The 20,348-nt window shown below is 52.3% G+C and overlaps 1 protein-coding gene across 7 annotated transcripts; it reads right to left on the bottom strand.

Annotated features, from left to right (window-relative positions):
• Nucleotides 1-864: 864 nt before the first annotated feature.
• Nucleotides 865-20,252, bottom strand: CTNS (cystinosin, lysosomal cystine transporter). Of its 7 annotated transcripts, XM_070772848.1 has the most exons (12): nucleotides 19,861-20,246; nucleotides 16,910-16,989; nucleotides 12,488-12,566; nucleotides 9,633-9,717; nucleotides 7,399-7,502; nucleotides 7,153-7,284; nucleotides 6,138-6,237; nucleotides 5,929-6,048; nucleotides 4,733-4,903; nucleotides 2,835-2,952; nucleotides 2,103-2,217; nucleotides 865-1,767 (listed from the first exon to the last, which is right to left on the bottom strand). In XM_070772848.1, exons 2-12 carry the CDS (start codon nucleotides 16,968-16,970, stop codon nucleotides 1,719-1,721), a joined length of 1,134 nt encoding a protein of 377 aa, XP_070628949.1. In that variant the 5' UTR covers nucleotides 16,971-16,989; nucleotides 19,861-20,246; the 3' UTR covers nucleotides 865-1,718. The 7 variants fall into 7 exon arrangements, 4 of the variants coding, with proteins under 4 accessions (XP_070628949.1, XP_070628948.1, XP_070628951.1 ...); XM_070772847.1 differs by lacking the exon at nucleotides 12,488-12,566 and having other exon boundaries at nucleotides 19,861-20,249; XR_011561955.1 differs by lacking the exons at nucleotides 865-1,767; nucleotides 2,103-2,217; nucleotides 12,488-12,566 and adding exons at nucleotides 3,918-4,113; nucleotides 4,204-4,433 and having other exon boundaries at nucleotides 19,861-20,252.
• Nucleotides 20,253-20,348: the final 96 nt, after the last annotated feature.

The following is a 20,348-nucleotide window of genomic DNA, read 5'->3' as shown; positions in this document are numbered from 1 at the left end:
AATTGTCAGAGGGCTTTGGCCGTGGATGAAGCCCATCTATTCCCAAACCCACTGATGCTGTACTGGGCTAGGGCTGCTCTGTGGGAATGTCTGAGAGTCCCTTCCCTGGAACTGGGCCAGGGAGACCCCCACTACCTTGGTGTAACCTAGCCTCAGCTCCCATTGGGAAGGGGCCTCATGGACACCAAGGGCAGACACGCACCCCCTAGACATAAGAGAACTCAGTGTATCCATGCCAGGGATGCAGGCTGTGGTTTGATGGTATGGGAGTGAGCTGGGGGGCGCTGTGCCCTCTGCGTGGCCCAGGACTGGTTGCAATACTGACTCTGGGAATTGCCGCCACTCATAGACCCACTAGCCTAGGCAAGTTAGATTTTTGCAATCTCCCATCTTTAAAGTGTGTTACCCAACCACACACTGGGTGGCCCAAATAAATGAGGCATGTGGGCTTGGTCAGGCTGCACTTTCTGCTTTAGGGAAACAAGTCCCTAAATTCTTTGATACTTAGTACAGCTGGCTAGAGGAAGAATCTGGAAGATTTACCACCCCCTTCCCCTGCCCCTTCTCCCACATACCCTTAAAGAACGCATCCAGCCCTTGCTTACGGCCACACAGCTGGACTGCCACACCTTTGGTCATGCAGACGGCTCCTGTGGGACCAGCCTGACCCTGAGCATCCAGCAGTGCCGCCCAGCAGGGCTCCCCTGGTGATACACTGGGTTGGCACACAGCCATTTCGGGATTGGTGAACTTCCAAATCCCACGCACTTCCTTACGGTGGAATGACTGAGGCTGTCTCTCTAAGCCCTAAGGACTTGGTTCGGAAGCCAACACACCTGCCTCCTGCATCTGGCAAATGCTCAGTTTGCAGAGAGGAAATGAATCAGGTTTAATTGAGGACAGAAGCCCCTCGTCCATCTCATGGATCGACAAGCTCGAGGTATGGACAAGGCACATCTACCTCCCCTCCTGCCAGAGGCAGGACGACTGCTTGGGGTGGGAAGGAAGGGGCTCTGGGATCAGGCTGGGCCCACAAGGAGTGTGTGAGGTGGTCTCAAGTCCTTTGAGGCTCTGGAACAGCCGCAAGTTGGTGAGTCTCAGGTCGGAGTCTGGGAAAGTGAGGGAAGGGGGCTGCTCTCACCACTTGGCAGGTCTAACATGCCTCTAAGGCACAGACTGGTGTGTGTGTATGTGTGTCCTATCCTCCAAACTTGGGGCAAGGAGCGCGTGTGGGGCCTGAACATGGGAAAGTGGAGGTAGGCAGAGGCAGAGGAGAGTAAGCCACTCACTTCCGAAGCAGCCCTCTGAAAAATCCCAAATGGCTCGTTAGTGTGACGAAGATTCTGAGAGAGCTGGATGTGAGCTCGGTTCTGAACCAATCTGTTGGGCACCTCAAGGTTTGGAAATACTGGTCCTTTACGAGAGCCTGGCTGTGGCCACCTGGATGTAGGGTGAGTGTCCGCACTGTTAGTGCTCAGAGGACGCAGCCTTCAGAGGCGGTGCCCCAAGGCCTAACCCCAAAGTCCTAGCCCCTCTGCCACCAACACCAGCGCCTCCGGGTCTATCAGACACAGCACCTGGCTGCTTGGTCTCTGAACACAGCAGTGGCAGCAAGGCTCCCTTGACTCTCCCAGCTGCCCGGTCAGTCCTTCAGGCCGCTCCCAGAAACACTGGTTGCTTGGGCGGCGGGGCAAGGCCTTCAGCTCCAAGCTCAGTGCTCAGTCCTGCCTGGGACGGCTGCCAGAAGCCCTGTGTGCTGCCTGAAGCCTTAAAGAAAACAGAGATGCAGCATCAAGATGCAGGAGGGCCAGGGGCCTGACCGGAAAGGCCCAGGGCAACAGACCGCCAGCTATTAATCTCTGCACACAGTCAGGGTGCCTATCCCAGAGGGAGGGTCCTCCCTGGCCTGGCAGAGTCCAGGATGAAGGCAGGCTGGTTCAAGTTTAAGGCGTCTGGCCCCAAGGAACAGAGTGCTTCTCCGCACCGAGCCAGCCCAGCTCTCCAGACCGCTTCTCCAGCCTTCCTGATGGAAACTTCCCCACCAGGGCCCGGGCCTGGGCTCTTTCCACTGGTTCCCGGGGAGCTAGTTCAGCTGGTCATACCCTGGTTTCTTTCTGTACAAGCAAAAGTGCTGGATGAAGAAGACAACATCGAAGATGATGGAGAAGATGCCGAGGCCAAACTTGGTTGGGTCTCCGAAGATCAGTGTCCACTGGTCTGTAAACAGCCAGAGGGGATGGGATGGGTTGTGGTTTTAGGTTGGATGCTTCTCAAACAGCTGGAGCACGTGGGGCTTCAGGGAGTCAGTGGAGGGGGGGTTCCCTCCTCTGCCCAGGAAACCACAAATCCTCTAGCTGCCAAATCCCCTAGGCAAGGGACTTCCCTGGTGGTCAGTCCAGTGATTAAGAATCCACCTTCCAGTGCAGGGAATGCGGGTTCAGTCCCTGGTTAGGGAACTAAGATCACACACCATGCTATGTGCTCAGTTGTGTCTGTCTTGTGACACCATGGACTGTAGCCTGCCAGGTTTCTCTGTCCATGGGATTTCCCAGGCAAGCATACTGGAGTGGGTTGCCATTTCTTCCTCCAGGGGATCATCCCCACCCAGGGATCAAACCCAGGTCTCCTACAGCGCGGGCTGATATTTTACCATTGCGCCACCTGGGAAGGGTGCAGCCAAGTGAATTTAGAAATGCCCCCTAGGTGAGCCTCACCCAAGGCCTGGGACTGGCTAGGATTCCCGAGTAGGGGAGGGGTGGTTCCCAGGAAGCCCTGCCCCTACCGCCCTGCACCTCCAGCTGTCCAGGTGGGCAGCAGCCTGCTGGCTGACTCACCATTGTTGTAGGACTGCAGAAACATCTGGAGGAGACTGAAGCTGCCCCCAGTGAAGTCCAGAAGCACGTTGCCAATGCTCCAGCCCTCGGTGCTTTTGTAGTGAAAGTTCATGTAGGCCTGGGCCAGACAGACAGACGGAGGGCGGTGAGGGGGCTGACCGGCGGCCTCCCGCACCTTGTGACTATGTCCAAACAAGAGCGGCTGTCATGCCTCCCACTCCTCTGTTTGGACCTCAGCCCCCAAAACACAGTGACCTTTGGACTTGGAGCTGCAGGCACACTCTGGGCGGTTCCTGGGGTCTCATCTGTGAGCCAAGCGAACAGAGCTCTCCTCCCCATCCCTCCCCACCTCCACCCCCGGCTCCAGACTCCCCACTCCAGCCAGGGCAATGGGAGGAGGGAGAGGGGTATGTGTGGATGCTGTCTCTCCGTCTTCTTCATCCTTCCATATATCCTGGCTTTCAGGCAACTCTGATTTGTTTCTTCTCACCTTCAAATGGAGATTCTCCCCAAACTCAGCCTGGACTTCATGTTGGGCTTATGAACCAGCCTGGGAGGTCCAATGACTTACTTTGGAATCCCAGCTTCACCACAGGAGCTGTGTTACCTTGGGAGAGTGACTTGAGTTCTAGCCTCGGTTTTCCCACCTATGGAGTGGACTTAACTCCTTCCCCAGCCCTGCTGAGGCTCTAGGGCTTCCACCTTGGGCTTCCCAGGTCCAGTCCACTTGGACATCACTCCTCTTCCAGGTATCAGGGCCCCATACTCTTCCTCCAACACCAGCCCCCTCTGGGCGTCTCTGCGACCGCTCTTCTCACCACCCGAGGGACGGCTTGGCCTCCGTAGTGGTCTTCTCCCAGTCAGCCACCTGTCAGGTCCCCTTCTTGGCCCTCTCCCACTGTCTTTCGTGCTTGCTGCCACCTCTCCAGTCCTGGATGGTCCTAGACATCTCTAACTGAGGCTCCTGCCTCCCAGGTTTCCCAGGCCCGAGCCTTCCCACACTCAGGACTGAGGCCCTACTTCCCCCAGACCCTTCCCCTACTCTGAAGCCTCCTTCCCAAGCCCCCTGGACCCCGATCCCACCTTCCTAGCTTCACACTGCTCCACCAGCAAGGCCTCCTCTGACAGCACCTTTGTGAAGAAAGCACTGGCCTGGAGTGGCCCCTCCTCCCTGGTCCATGGGACTGAGTGCTGCTGATCCTTAAGGGCATAGCTCTGTTTCCACGCCCTCCAGGGGACTGGCCCTGACTCTGGCCAAAAGGTTCTCCTTCCTGAGTCCCTGGAACAAAAGGTTCCCTGTGCTGGGGAAGCGAGTTAAATGAGGTCCCAGATTCATGAGTAGAGCCTGTGGTTGTCAGTTCTTTCATACCTGGACTGGTCCTAGGCCATTCTGGCTGTGGCGGAAGCTGTGTGACTCTCAGTCCCCGACTCTGAGTAGGACTGTCTTGAGCACTCAAGGGAGGGTTTGAGGGCCCACAAGGAGGACCCTGGGTGCTGGTGGGCTGCCTCCTCCCAGCTCATCTCCCCAGTATCCTGCCGTGGCTTGTCAGGGACATCAGTTGGTGGTCATGGGCAGCGGTGGTAGGGTGGCGGGCAAGACTGAAGTCATTAGAAAGGTGGCAAAGGAGAGAGACGAGAGTGATCTACATGACCCCGACTCTCAGAGCTGAGTGCGAGTCAGAGAAATGCTACCAACTTCCCCATGGGACTTCTGGGCCCAGGGAAGAGCAGGCAGAGGTCACGGCTGGCTTGGTGTGATGTCCCACTCCTGCTGGGCTCGCTGGCCTCCTGGTAGCTTTCCAACCCACATCTTGCCCCAGTCAGAAGCTGCCCCCAAGGGATCCGTGTCCCTCTCATGCTAACAGCCACGGGAAAAGGCGGGCAGACCTTGAAGGTACCTGTGGAAAATACTTGACCAGCGTCACTGCCAGCTTGATGTAGGAGAAACAGAAGAGAAACTGCAGCCATGTGGTTGCCCCGACCGCAGCCATGATCAGGGCGATGAGTGTGAAGAGCCAGGAGAGCACCAGGAAGCTGATGGCCAGCCAGGACACACGCTGGCTGCCTCGCTGGGGATGAAAAGGGGAGGGGGAAGGGAGGGACATGGGTGGGGTGGGGGTGGGGTGCAGAGAGCCCAGTACCACCTACACCTTGTCACTATCAGAGCCTCTGGTTCCATCCTTCTTGGACTTAGCAGAGCCCTTTTGCTTCTTGTTCCCACGTTGCAGGACTGGGTCCCTCTCAGAACCCACCAGCAGGGAAGAATGCGAGGACCTGGCCCCCATCACGTCGGAGGCCTGGCACCTCACTGCAGCCCAGGCTCCTTTGGCCACCCGAGGGAGCCTGCTCAACTCTGGAATCTCTCCCCAACCTGTGTACCATTCCCCAAAGCAGGCCTCCCTCATATAACCTTCTCAGCAAAGGGTAAGAAAATCCAGAAGGTTTGTGAAGGTCAGGCCGAGCAATCCTGGCTGACCTTGCAGGTGGGAAGAGAATTCCCGGGGGGAAGTGGTGCACCCACAGGGAAGTGAAAGAGAACAGTGGCATCAGTGACGCCCTGAAGCACGTGCTAACACACACCGTCCTTCCCTGCTCAGTGGATGGTGGTCCTCCAGCGACAGCTGTGCCCAGGCTCCCAGCTCGGCTCTCAGGCCCTTGTTCCTGCTCCCTCCACTGCCATCCTGGCCACACCCACCTGCTCTCAGTTCCTCTAGCTGCTCCCTGGGCTTCACAGGTCTGTCCCCCTGCAGGGGTGGTCCACCCTGGCCCTCTTCCCCATCACCACAGAACATTATTCATCCCATGGACCACAATTCAGCGCCCTCCATCCCCCTCCTCCCTGCTGAGTTGTGGGGCCCACAAACTGCCCGTGTTCTCCCTGTCCGCTCAGCTCTCAGCCTGCTGGGTCGTCACTGCCTCCCTCTGTGTCCTTCACCGCAGACCTGGGGGCGCCCGAGGGTTTGGGCTCACAGGACCCAGCGTGGGGCCTGATCTATGATCCAAAAGCAGATGTGAGTGGATGGACACATTTCCCTTCTGGGGGCTTCCGTGTCCTGTGTAAAAGGGCAGGTGGGGGCCTGGGGTCGCGGCTCACCTCGTACAGGAGGCACTGCACTATGACAACCAGGGTGAGGGCGACCGCGTGCAGGCTGAAGAAGACGTCGTTGCTGTCCACGGGGTTCACGCCGTTGGGGTATTTGAGGAGAAACTGCTCCTGTGTGGGGGTGGGGAGAAGCTGGGGGGTGAGGGGCAGCCTGACCGCCGGCCAGCTTGGTGGGGCTGCGGGGCCGGGCAGGGCTGTACCTTGATGGAAGGCACCCAGAAGAGGCCGATGTTGAACACGCTGTAGGCCACGAACCCCATCAGGTTGAGGACCACAAAGTCGAAGCTCAGACCCACGACACTGGGGGAGAGGGACGGGGAGACAAAGCAGGGTGTGGGGGAGCCTGGAGGACACAGAACTCCCCAAGGAGAGCACAGTCCTCAGTCCCTCTCCATGCCCACCTCATGCCATCTGACCCCCTCCTCCTCCTGGGGCTGTCTGGAGGCCTCCTGCAGAGACGAAGTGCCTCCCACCCTGGTCCCAGCTCAGCAGCCCCTCAGAGGCCCACACGCCTTGTTGGCCTTGTGCCTGAAGCCTGGGTCTTTAAAATCAGGGTGGGCCAACTTTCTTCTCCAACTTGACACAAACTCCTCCAGGGCCGCGGGGACCAGGAGCACAGCAGCTGTGGGTGGACCCCCCCCCTTCTCGCCTACCCAGGTCCTTCTCCATCTCAACTGAGAAGCCCCATTTGGTTGCTTTCAGAGAGAGGGGCTGAATTGGGCAAAAGACCAAATGCCCAGCACTGCAACTGTTACATGGGCTGTTAGAACTTTCACATCAGACCACTTCTAAGAAAGGGCAGGGGCTTCCCTGATAGTACAGTGGATGAGGATCTGCCTGCCAATATAGGGGACATGGGTTCGATCCCTGGTCCAGGAAGATTCCACATGCCCAGGAGTGACTAAGCTCATGTGCCACAGCTGCTGAAGACCCAGGTAACATGAGAAGCCCGAGCACCGCAACAGAGAGTAGCTTCCGTGCACCGCAACAGAGAGTAGCTTCCGTTCACCGCAACTAGAGAAGCCCACGTGCAGCAACAAAGACCCAGTGCAGCCAAAATAAAATAAAATAAAAATGAAAGGCAAGGGTGGGGGTGGGTGGGTAGGAAGACAGAAGAGCAGAGGGATAAGTTGGAATCCAGGCTGCCTACAGCTTCGTTGGAATGCCCGTCCTACTGGCCCCAAGTGAACCTGCTTGTAAAGCTCTGTGGGTTACCTTTTCCGCCTCCAGTTGGTGATCACCTGAGGGTAGAAGGAGACCGACCAGGCCACAAAGTAGATCCAGCCAATCACCTGGTTTATGATGCTGACGATGTTGCTGTGGATCACCAAGAAGCGTATCCTTGGGCTGGAGAGAACGTGGGGACCAGTGTGAGCTGGGGCTGGGGGTCTGGAAGAAACCCCACGTGCCGGCACTGGCTCCCTCCTCATCATTTAGGGCCCCCGCTGGTGGCCATCCTACCTGGTCTGGTTGGAGTGATTTCCATGCAGATAAGTGGTAACTTGTCCAACACTTTGAGATGTCACTCGAAAAGAGGAATTTGTTGTTCCAGGAGGCACCACAACCTGTTAGAAAACTGAATCAGGTCCAGAGCTCCATAGTTATTGGGACCTTTAGCGAACGTCCAGCTCCAAGCTATTCACTAGGGAATGGAGGGACAGGTCACACAAGCCCCTGCCTTCTAGGAACTTCCTAACAGGAGGGAGAAATGTTGGGCCAATCAGCCAACCGGATTTCCCCTACTCCAGTGTAGACGTTATGAGCAGAAGGGCCCTCCCTCCCCTGGCTTATCTCTTCCTCTCACTAGATATTTGATTTTGGACAAGTTATTTGAGCTCTGATCTCAGTTTGCTCATCTGTAAAAGGGGATGACACAAGAGTCTACCTTACAGGGTTGCTCTGAACGACATGATGTCCATAAAGCTTACGGCACTGACACAGCAAGCAGTGAACTGTTTACCATCACTACTACCCTATGATGACTGTTATTAACTCGACTTCCTCTACCATGGACAGCTTTTCCAGATCCACAGAGAGATGTCTGCCCCACGCCCAGCCTGGCTGCCAAGAGACAAACCAGAAGATATGCAACACACCAGACACTGCAGGGAGAACACCTTTACTCTCATCTCTGTCCAATGTTCCTCGAAAGCTCTGCTGTAACAAACTGGAGGCCTGCCTGTAATATCTGACCTCCCCATCACGCCTCCTGATGCTCTCGAATTCTGAGTGAGGCAGGGAGCGGGATGAGACCTTCACTGGATCCCACTGTCCCCCTCCTCCCATCTCTCTGTTCCCTGGATCATGCCTGGGCCCCACCTTCCACCCATGTCGTGGGCACCGTGAAAATGGGGCTCACTGGGTTGCAGTGGCTTCTTCAGGGACCCTTGAATATGTATTTTGGCTCTTATCCCCTGAAATCAGGGGGCTTCGGCAGGACAATTGAAATGGTGCAAGTGGCTGCTGCAAAGCCTGCGATCCAATTCGTGGCCAGTGTCTTGTGAGCTTCATTTTCATGAAGCGTACTGCTCTTGGCTCTTATTTTCCTATCCTCATCAACACTTACTTTTAGCAGGATTTGCTGGCAACACTGTTTGTGTTTCTAAGTGGCCACCAAGTCCCTTCTGGAACTAGGCATCTGCCCTGTATCTGATCATGTGTCAGTACTGTTGGCTTGCTCAGGGGCTCAGAGCTGATTTGCAGCCCATTTCTACAACCACTCACGGCCTCCTGCTGAGCCTCAGGGCTACCACTTCATTCTGTGTTTATCTTCATTCCTGTGTTTATCTCTCATCTGTTTTTTTCCCCTCCCTACTGATTTAAAAAAAAAAAAATCAAGTTGACTGGTAATTGGCTCGAATCCTCCGTTAGGAGGAAGCAGTGTTATTAAGATATAAATGTATAAAGGCTATAAATAGCTATTACTATTATGCCAGACAGCCTCTGGCACTGGTTTTTCCAGACACTCAACCAATGGAATCCCAGAAGGGAAATTTGCAAACTTTAATGTGGACCCAAATCATCTGGGGACTCTTACTCATATGCAGATTTTTAATCAGTAGGTCTGTGATAGGGTATTTCTAAAAGGTTTTAAGGGGGAGAGATAGATTAGGAGTATGGGATTAACATATACACAGTATTGTATTATATATAAAATATATAACCAACCAGGGCCTACTGTATAACACAGGGAACTATAGTCAATATTTTGTAATAACCTATAAGGGAAAAGGATCTGAAAAAGAATATATATAAGAGAATAAATATTTGTGTGTATACCTAACAATCACTTTGCTGTACATACACCGGAAACTAATACAACACTGTAAATCAACTATACTTCCATTAAAAATAAAATTAAAAAAAAGTTTTAGAGCAAAGACAATGCTGCTGATCCATGGATGCTCTTTGAGGAGCAAGGTCTTAAAAAAATTCATCTTAAGAATTTGTTCTACATTCTCAGAACCATTTCTGCCTCACATTTTTTACCATCACCTTCCTAATTCCATCTTGATAGCATAAAACATCCATTGTCAAAGAGACTATCAAAGCCCCAGATCAGAGGTTTCTAGACTAACAGGTCAGGGGCAGCCCCCGGTGCACAAACAAGGTGGCCTACTTCCACAAACTCTTAGTGAAAATGTGTTTTGTTATCTAGTCATTTTCTACCCATTCTGTTAAGATTCATTACTTACTTCATCAGGGAGCTGAAGGATAGTAACGTTTTTTGAACGAAATGTGATTTCAAAAGTGATCACCAAGGTTGCATTTAAAGGGCGCCTGTGGAGGACAAGAGTCTGGTTACTGCTGAGACGCTGGACTCCTTGAGATCTCAACCCGCCCTCTGGACTTTGTGGTGGGCCTGGCACATCTCAGGCAATTAGGGTGACGTAGTTTCACTTTCATGCATTGGAGAAGGAAATGGCAACCCACTCCAGTGTTCTTGCCTGGAGAATCCGAGGGACAGAGGAGCCTAGTGGACTGCCGTCTATGGGGTCACACAGAGTCGGACACGACTGAAGCAACAGCAGCAGCAGCAGGGCTATGTGCTTAGCCCTGGGGGTTTGAGAGGTGGGGTCCCTTTGGCCAAATGAGAACACAGCTGGTGGGAAATATTCTGTGAATGCCACACAAGGTGTTCAGAGGCCGACAGGAACATGGCATTTGCTCTCCTGGGAAAGACTTCCGAGAAGGGCCAGGCAGCGTCCCCAGAAAGTGATGAGACATGTCTGAGTGGGAGCAGCCTGTGGGGCTCAAGTCTGTGCTTAGAGGCCTGGAGTTAATCTGGAAGGGGGTGGGAGGCTGCTCAAGGACTCTGTGCTAAGGGGGATGATGCGTTGTATTTACAAGGTGTCAGTGTGCAGAAGTGGCAGTATCTGGGGATGGGATGCAGGTCTGTTAGGACGCCTTGGTGCCAAAGCTCTAGTTTAGATCAGACATCCTAGGAGAGGTGAGGAAAAGGGAGAAGGGTAAAGAGGGGGAAAAAAACCCACTAGGATTCCAGACCTTCATCTTAGGGCATCCTCATGGCTGGGAGGCACAAGCTGGGGAAAGCAGGGAAGGGTAAGGAGGAGGTGGGCTCTCTGGCACAATCTGGACTAGGTGGGCACCCTTGTGCAGGAACCAGCAGAGGGCAGCTGGAGAGACTCTCAGATAAGGCTGACTGGGAGCACTACACAGTGGGATCCACCCAAGGGAGCTGGATGTCATCTCAGAAAGTGCTGCCAAGTGACTCAGCTCCTTCTCCCAACCTTCAGTCAGTCAATCAGTTCAGTCGCTCAGTCGTGTCCGACTTTTTGCGACCTCATGGACTGCAGCATACCAGGCTTCCCTGTCCATCACCAACTCCCAGAGCTTACTCAAACTCATGTTCATCAAGTAGGTGATGCCATCCAACCATCTCATTCTCTGTCATCCCCTTCTCCTTTTGCCTTCAATCTTTCCCAGCATCAGTTTCTTTTCTAATGAGTCAGTTCTTCGCATCAGGTGGCCAAAGTATTGGAGTTTCAGCTTCAGCATCAGTCCTTCCAAAGAACACCCAGGACTGATTTCCTTTAGAATGGACTGGTTGGATCTCCTTGCAGCCCAAGGGACTCTCAAGCGTCTTCTCCAACACCACAGTTCAAAAGCATCAATTCTTTGGTGCTCAGCTTTCTTTATAGTCCAACTCTCACATCCATACATGACCACTGGAAAAACCATAGCTTTGACTAGACGGACCTTTGTTAGCAAAGTAATGTCTCTGCTTTTTAATGTGCTGTCTAGGTTGGTCACAGCTTTTCTTCCAAGCAGCAAGCGTCTTTTAATTTCATGGCTGCAGTCACCATCTGCAGTGATTTTGGAGCCCAGGAAAATAAAGTCTGTCACTGTTTCTATTGTTTCACCATCTATTTGCCATGAAGTGATGAGACTGAATGCCATGATCTTAGTTTTCTGAATGTTGAGCTTTAAGCCAACTTTTTCATTCTCCTTTTTCACTTTCATCAAAAGGCTCTTTAATTCTTCTTCACTTTCTGCCATAAGGGTGGTATCATTTGCATATCTGAGGTTACTGATATTTCTCCCACAATCTTGATCCCAGCTTGTGCTTCATCCAACCCAGCATTTCACATGATGTACTTTGCATATAAGTTAAATAAGCAGGGTGACAATATACAGCCTTGACATATTCCTTTCCCAATTTGGAGCCAGTCTGTTGTTCCATGTCCAGTTCTAACTGTTGCTTCCTGATCTCCAGATTTCTCAGGAGGCAGGTCAGGTGGTCTGGTATTTCCATCTCTTTAATAATTTTTCAGAGTTTGTTGTGATCCACACAGTCAAAGGCTTTGGCATAGTCAGTAAAGCAGAAGTAGATGTTTTTCTGTAACTCTCTTGCTTTTTCAGTGATCCAATGGATGTTGGCAATTTGATCTCTGGATCCTTTGCCTTTTCTAAATCCAGCTTGAACATCTGGAAGTTCACGGTTCACATACTGTTGAAGCCTGGTTTGGAGAATTTTGAGCATTGCTTTGCTAGCATGTGCAATGAGTGCAATTGTGCAGTAGTTTGAGCGTTCTTTGGCATTGCCTTTCTTTGAGATTGGAATGAAAACTGACCTTTTCCAGTCCTGTGGCCACTGCTGAGTCTTCCAGATTTGCTGGCATATTGAGTGTAGCACTTTCACATCATCGTTTAGGATTTGAAATAGCTCAACTAGAATTCCATCACCTCCACTAGCAATCTTCAGGATTCTCTTCAAATATTTAGAGCCTTGCAAAGGACTACTTTGAAGTCCAGCATCAACTGCTGGTCACTCAAGGAGCTAAGAAAAAGGCTCACGTGTCTTCCCCTTCCCGCCAGAAACAAAGTTTCATCAGTTGTTGGGGGAGAGAGAGATCTTGGGACCTCAATCTGCAGCCCAGGGCCGCTGCCTGTCTTTCCCTGGCTTGTCTTAATGTGAAGAGGCAAGGGCATCACTTAAAATATGAATATAGTGAGCAGGGGTCAGCCCTGACCCAGCCTTGGGGCAAATGGGCTGGGCCGAGGACAGAGCTGGGCCTGGGAAACTTACGGGAGGGAGATGCTGATGCTGGTGGAGCTTCCTTTTTCCAGCTTCACGATGGGAGGTACAGAGAAGTCAACTGTTGACTCTGGAACAACCCAAATCAGTAACATGAGTCATTACTACTGAGAGCTCAGGCCCGTGAAACACTGGGAGGAGGGGCCCTGACACTTGAACTTACGCTTTATAACCACCTCTATCCCCCAGGCGAAGACCCTCGAGGTTCTGAGAAGCTAAGTAAGTGACTGGGAGGGAAATGCCCTCTTTATGCACTTTCTCCTCCTGCTGCCAGAGACAGAGGGAGACACAGGCCTGGCCAGGAGATGCTGTAGCTTATTCCTTCCCCACAGATGAGCTCTAATGGTCTGCAGGAGTCACCTAGAAATAGAAACCACAGAGCCCAAAAATTGGTCACAAAGGAATTCAGCCACGATCTGGGACTAGAACACGTGGGCTTAAACCACCTCTTCAGATGGAAAGCACAAGGGTTTCCTCTGTTCGTGGAGCTAAAATGGCCCTGCAGAACCAGTCCTGCCCCTTCCTGTAGTCTCAGAGAGACATCTTGTTTCAAAGAACCGCCTTTGGTTCCCTGTAAAAGCCCAGCTTACCCCATTCACTGATCCCCTTCTGGAGGCTGACCCTGCTGGGGACTTGGGGGAGACGGATGAACAACACAGTTTCACTACCGGAGATTTCTTCTTGGCATTAAGATGTTAACTCAGGAGGAGGTAGGCAGATAGGCCTCTGGGGTGAAGGAGGAAGCAGGTTTGGGAGGCCAAATACAGGGCAGTTGGCCACAGGAGTTACCTTCTCTGGGACTCCTCCTGTGTTCTCTGGGCAGCACTGCCCCATCCCTGCCCCCACCCCAGGTGTGTCTACTTCACTTCCCTCACCTGAGAGACTTCAGGGTGACTCACAGCCTAAGGTGTGATCATGAATCTAGACTGGGCTGGGAAGGGGGCCCACAGGAGAAAGTAGGTGCTCCATTTGATGAACATGGTTCGTTCCGGAGGCTGTGGCTGAAGGTGAGGCCCAGGTCTTCCCCTCCCCAGACCCCTCAAATGCAGAAGATGAAGAAATGAAATTTTAGATGCTCAGGTTGGGAAGGAATTTAAAAGTTCCCTAATTTGACCTCCACTGTCTGAGCTCCTTCTCAATACTCCTCCCTGGCAGTTTCTCTTCCTCTGGCTGGACACCTGGGCCAGTGGCAGAGGAGGGGAGGGAGGAGATGGGGAAGAGGCAGGGAAAAGGAAGAGTAAACTCATCTCCCACAAGGGAACTGGCCAGCCTGAAACTCACACTCTGGGGCCTGGCTCTGGGACCTGGGGCCTCTCAGCTCTGCCTGAGCCACCTTCTCCCTGCCAGCCCCACGCGGGAATGCAGGTGCAGGCTCTGTCCTCACAGGACTTTAGCCCAAGATGGGAGGCAGTTAGGAAGCTGGCATCATACAGTATCCCAGAAAAGCACATTTTAGAGTCTGCTCCGGGGCAGGAGGCTCTGGATACCACATTGGAATAATCAAATGAGACTCCCTGAAGGTTCCTCCAAGAAGGGCCTTTGCTTTTTAAAAACGAATCCTCATTGGCATCTCTCCCACTCCACACCAGCCACTGCCGTTCTCTAATTACTACACCAGTGAGAGGTGGGCAACGTGACGCCTACTGTAGACAGAAGAAAACAGAGAATCCCAAGAGGGGAACTGTCGTGTCCACACAGCTCAGAAATGGTAGAGGCAGGATGCAAACCTAGGGCGGCTTCGGGTCCAGGGCTCAGGTCCTTGCCACTAGGTGGCAGCACTTCTAGGGTCCACCCACAGCCGGCAGGGGCAAAAAACACTGAAGGTGAGTGAGCTCACTATGTGCTGCTGCTGCTAAGTCGCTTCAGTCGTGTCCGACTCTGTGCGACTCCATAGACGGCAGCCCAACAGGCTCCCCTGTCCCTGGGATTCTCCAGGCAAGAACACTGGAGTGGGTTGCCATTTCCTTCTCCAGCTTAGTCGCTCAGTTGTGTCCAACTCCTTGCAACCCCATGGAATGTAGCCTACCAGGCTCCTATGTCTATGGGGATTCTCCAAGCAAGAACACTGAAGTGGGTTGCCAAGCTCTCCTCCAGGGGATCTTCCCAACCCAGGGATCAAAACCCAGGTCTCCAGCATTGCAGGTGGATTCTTTACCATCTGAGCCACCAGGAAGTCCATCACATATATCAAGGGCTAACTCGGTGCCAGGTCTTTTCATTAATTTCTTTTAATTCTGACAACTATGAAGCAGACTCTTTCAGTCCCTGGAGGAGAGGAGGGCCTGGCAACCCACCTCAGCGTTCCTGCCTGGAGAAAGCTCACCACAGGCCCTCCCTATTGTTCAGTCCCTCAGTCCTGTCTCTTTGCGACCCCATGGACTGCAGCATCCCTGCAGTCCCTGTCCTGCACCATCTCCTGGAGTTTGCTCAAAATCATGTCCACTGAGTCAATGACGCCATCCAGCCATCTTATCCTCTGTTGCCCCCTTCTTTTCCGGCCCTCAATCTTCCCCAGCATCAGTCTTTTCCATTGAGTCAGCTCCCTGACCACTCCCCAAAGCAAAGACAAGACAGGCAGGGTAGAATGAAGTCAGAAACCCAATTCTAGCTCCTTGATTTTATGGTGGTTTCTGACTATTCCTTTATAACATTTAGGAAAAAAGACTCAGTGACACAATGCAGCACGGGTCCCAGTCTCGTTACTTGGTGGCTGTGTGACTTTGGGAGAGACTTCTACCCTCTCTGGGCCTGTTAGCCCTCTGTACAATCGAGTAGTAGCAGCTGAATTTGTTCTTTCCGAGGGCAATGAATTAGCATGACTAATGGAACTTTATTTAAAGCAAGCCAAGGTGCATGCATGCACACTTTTGGGCCTTAGTCCCAGAGAATATGACCCAGCAGGTCTGGAGTTGGGGCTCTGGCATCCGTACTGAAGAACACCAGGCTCCATGGTGTTCTTTCTTTCTTGGAAGAAACCTCTTCTTTCTCGGAAATTGCTTCCCCACAAGCAATTCCCCACAAGTCACGCCTTCCCTACAAGGTGTGCCTGCAAAGTAACATGACTGATTGTTTAACAAACCTGGAAGAGCTGATCAGATGACCAGTGTTTGCTCAGAGACTCAAGAGCCCAAATGACTAGCAGTGGAACCACTGTGCATAGCTCTTGGCAAACTTCGGCAAGGGTTTGCATAGTTTGTGCAAGGTTAATTTGGAAACTTTGGTTGGGAGTTTTAAGATGTAGTTGATTTTTTTTTTTTTTGGCCACACTGTGAAGCTCATGGGATCTTAGTTCTCCAACTGGGGACTGAACCCAGGCACCTGGTTGTGAAAGCATGGAGTCCTAATCCCCAGGGAACTTCCAAGATGTACTATAAAAAAAATTATTTTCATTTTATTTTTTGGCCTCATTGAGTGGCATGCAGGATCTTAGTTCCCCAAACAGGGATCGAACCCATGCCTCCTGAAATGGAACTGTGGATTCTTACCACTGGGCTGCCAGGGAAGTCCCTGTATTTGATTTTTTTTTAAATTTATTTTTATTTTTTCTAGTTCTACCAGTTTATTGCTACCAACCCGTGACCCTCCACCCTCATGCACACGTGCTCAGTCATGTAACCCCATGGACTGCAGCCTGCCAGGCTCCTCTGTCCATGGACTTTTCCAGGCAAGAATACTGGAGTGGGTTGCCATTTCCTTCTCCACCTGTATTTGATTTTTGACAACAGCCAGATGATCAAAATAATGGGCCTGGTGTCACTGGAGGCTTTACACAGTGTTCATGGAAAGAATTTCAGCAATGTTTGGGCAATGGAAAATTGATGGTATAATACAGGCCTTTAAAGGGCCCTGCCCTGAAGGTCACGCCTCACAAGGATACACAAACCCTGATGTGTTTTTCGATAACCAGCCCAGATTCTGTAAGGCCCCTAGCCCTGCTGAGCCCAGTTCCTCTGTCCTTCTCTAAGGGAAGGGCTCTGTCATCTTACCAGGGGATGCTGGGCAGGCTCCTCAGGTGTCTTTGCTTGGCAGAACCAGGTAACAAGGTGGCCACCTCAGCTGCTTCTGCAGCATCTCCCAGGACCCATAAGTCACTCTGTGAGGTCCACGGGGTGGAACACAAGCTCTTCTCTACAGACATTATCCCAGATTTTTGGAGCTCCACAGTTTGACTTTGGTGATACAGAAAAGGGAAAAGCGCCCCCAGGGCAGAAGGTCAATTATTTGTGAACCATTTGGCTCCCTGTAAAACTCCTGGACTCCAGACCTCGGTCTGTTCCACCACCTGGGTGGCCACCTAGCCAAGAGGCAGATGGACACATGCTGTCTGGATGGTCCTAAACCTTTGGCTGCAAACAAGTAAGGCTACCTCCTCCATTTCGCTCTACACAGCAGATAACCCATTTCTAGACTTACCACATTTCTCTATGAGCTGCAGGGGGAAAAGGATAAAAATAACCAGCCACCTCCTTATCATGTTCCTTGATTTCAATGAACTAGGAAGAAACACAAAGAGGAAGAGAAGTTCAGGTTAAAGTAGGATCTGCTTAGCAACAAGTGGACAATAAGCCACCTGGAACCATGCATGGACAGTTCATAAAGGACTTTCACTTCACACCTGTGACCTCACAGGCTTTGCATCACCAGCTTGGAGAAGAGGTTTAGAGAGAATCTATCTTTCTTTGATATGTGGGGAAATGGGCTCTGAGAGGCTCAGTGGGTTGTGTAAGGCCCTACCCTGAGGAAGTGGGCAAATGCTGAATTTTTCCCTCTTCAACTGTTTTGTGCAACCTAGACAACAGAAAAAAAGATGCAGCCTTATTGGCTGGGGGTTCTTTTATTTTTCACAAGATATTAAAACCGTAGTCAGATATTTGACTCCATGAACCTATAAACTTTAAGGAAAAATTTTTTCTTTAACTAGCTTTATTTATTTTTGGCTGTGCAGGGTCTTCACCGCTAGTTGCAGTGAGTGGGAGCTACTCTCTGGTTGCGGTGTGCGGGCTTCTCATTGTGGTGGCTTTTCTTGTGGAGAACAGACTCTAGGGTGCGAGGGCTTTGGTAGTTGCAGCATGTGGGCTCAGCAGTTAATTCTTGGGCTCTAGGGCACAGGCCCAATAGCTGTGGTGCACAGGCTTAGTTGCTGTGAAGCATGTGGGATCTTCCTGGATCAGGGATCAAACCCCTGTCTCCTGCACTGGCAGGTGAATTCTTTACCACTGAGCCACCAGGGAAGCCCCAAACCTTAAGGAAATTAACTTTATTTCCTGTCCTGGGAGAAGCGTCTATAGGTTAATGCCACCAACAGATTCTTGATTAGGAGTCATTTTTCATTTGACAGGTGTCACTTTTCTGGGACCAGCAGGGATCACTGACGAAGGGGACCTGGTGTGGAACAAACCCCAGATCAGTCCTGGAGCAGTTTATTGGTTAAGTGAAGGAGATGGGTTGCTGTGTACCCATAACCCCCACGCATGAGAGGTGAACCAAAGGTCAGGAGGGGGCAGATCAGCATAAATATCCATAACTTGGTTTCTACATGCTGCTTTAGTGTACAAAAGCTTTCCCACCTTCCAGCATCCATCTCCCCACTCTCTGGCCTCTGCTGGGTGCCTTGTCCTTGGCCCTGTATTCCCATGCTCCCTTCTCCTCAGCTTTCTGTACGATGACCTGCAGGAAATTGCTCTCTGGTCTATGTGGAATGACCTCCCCCCGCCCAACCTCTTCTTGCCACTCTCTGCTCTCCACACCTGCTTATGTCCTCAAGCTCAGGGTTTAGTCTGTCCCCCAGGGCAGATTCTGGGTTTTCTTTGAGGACTCAGACGTGCAGAATCAGGCCTAACTGGCTCCTCCTTCATTCCACAGGAGTGGAATGTAGACTGCGGACCTCAAATTCTTGGATAACAAAAGTTCCCTGGTCCCAAAGGCTGACACATGTGGGAGGAAAGACATCAGAAGAGATAGAGACCTTGAGAGATATGTGGTTGAATAAAATGTTCGAAAAAGATCAAGTTAATAATTACACAAAAACTAGTGTCTTCCAAATGCTACAAAGTAGAAATGGAGAATTTCATCATTATGGGCTCTGTGTGGCATGCTGCTCCCCCAGATGCCAATTGCTTCAAGAAGTCTCCCACTCCCAATCCCCTCCCCAGGGCTCCCTGGGGTGAGGGGTCTCCTGAGGCAGCTTCACTTGGTCAGGTATCCAGTTAATTCTGTCACCTGTTCCACCATCTGGAACTCCCTAGATCGTCTTCTCTTGGAGAAGTAATACAGGGAGTGGCAAGGAACGTGTGTCCTGGAGAGTGACTGCACAGGTTTGAACCCGAGCTCCCCATTTATGAGTTGGGCTACTTTGGGGCGTTACTTGATCGCCTCAAGCTCCAATTTCCTAAAGTGAAAACAGGGACAGTGGAAACTAAATCACAGGATGTAGATGAAAAATGAAGCACGATTTGTGGCCCCGTCATGCATGCATGCATGCATGCACGTTCTCAGCTGTGTCTGACTCTTTGCCACCCCCATGGACTGTCTGTAGCCCGCCTGGCCCTTCTGTCCATGGGATTTCCCAGGCAAGAATACTGGAGTGGGTTGCCATTTCCACCTCCAGGGGATCTTTCCCACCCAGGGACTGAACCCACATTTCCTGCGTCTCCTGCATTGGCAGGTGGAATCTTTCCCACCAGCCACCTGGGAAGTCCATAGCCCTTTTATAAGCAGTATTACAATTTCAAGAGGGAGAGGTTGGTAAGAAAAAACGGTTGAGAAACAATGCTCTAAAGTATTGATAAATACAACCCTTGTCGAGGGCACTTAGCAAGCTCTCACAAGGCCTACGTTATTTCCCTCAACATTGTTGAAAGAGGCAGGGCCCAGTACTCCCCGCTTGCTCCAGACTGAAAGCCTCGGAGAACGGAGTGGGGTTTCGTCCGGCCGGCGCTCAGCACCTTGGAGCCCAGGCCGGCGCTCAGCACCTCAAAAAGAGTTCCTGAAGTGGTCTGTCCTCTCAGTGTTTCCCCTCTGGAAAGCCATCTGCAAACTCTGCCACCGGATTCAAGCGACAACTAAGCAGAAGGCGGGGAAGGGGCGCTAACCTACAGTGGAACGGAGCCTCCAAAACCATCCTGGCAGCCCGGTGCCCCCTGCCTCCGCTCGCTACTACCAGAGCCCTTCAACCCGGGGGCTGTCCGGTGCCGAGAGGCCGGGACTGGTGGCCGGTGAAGGAACCCTGGCGCGGCTGAGGGAGGCTGGATGCGCGGCAGGCTGCCCAACTGACTTGCTGTGCCAGTCTCTGGACCTCAGGGGGTCCGCCTGGGAAATGAAGCGGGGAAGCCGAGGGAGGCTTTCGGGGCCGCGTCGGCTCTCACCTGAGGTCCTCTAGGCTCAGGGCATCGACCAGATGGAACGAGGCAGTCGTCTCGGACTGTACCCGCTTCCCGGGGTCGGCTTGACATACCGTAAGGGCGGGCCAGAAGTCACCTGACCTGAGCCGCCTGATTCGCGGACTACGGGCCTCGGCGCGATGCAACCTGGGAGCTGTAGTTTTCCCGGGCCTCAGTGAGACACCTAGGGGTTGGTGAGGAGCGGAGGGGCTCAGGCAACTTGGCAGGGATGGGGGGTACGGTAAATGGGGGGGCTAAGTCCCTGTTAGGGCCACAGGGCTCTCGAATCTTCCAGGGCCTGTCCGAGAACTCCGAGACACTTTGGAGAGAGAAGCTGAAGCCTCGGAAAACATTGCACACCCTGCCTTGCGGGGCGGGTCCTCTAGGTCCGGTCTTCCCCGCGGCTCGGCCTATAACTGGGGCCCGTCGCGCGGAGTGCGCGGAACGCAGCCCTCCTCAACCAATGGGAAGAT

Source organism: Bos indicus, chromosome 19, assembly GCF_029378745.1.
Source record: "Bos indicus isolate NIAB-ARS_2022 breed Sahiwal x Tharparkar chromosome 19, NIAB-ARS_B.indTharparkar_mat_pri_1.0, whole genome shotgun sequence".
Classification (NCBI taxonomy): domain Eukaryota; kingdom Metazoa; phylum Chordata; class Mammalia; order Artiodactyla; family Bovidae; genus Bos; species Bos indicus.
This window is presented reverse-complemented; position numbering and strand designations above follow the sequence as displayed.

Coding starts and splice junctions, on each gene's coding strand:
- CTNS (XM_070772847.1), bottom strand. CDS start 19,947: ATGTCAAGCCGACCCCGGGAAGCGGGTACAGTCCGAGACGACTGCCTC. Junction 16,990..19,860: donor CTGAGCCTAGAGGACCTCAG/GTGAGAGCCGAC, acceptor GTTTCTTCCTAG/TTCATTGAAATCAAGGAACA. Junction 4,904..5,928: donor TGCAGTGCCTCCTGTACGAG/GTGAGCCGCGAC, acceptor TTTCATCCCCAG/CGAGGCAGCCAGCGTGTGTC.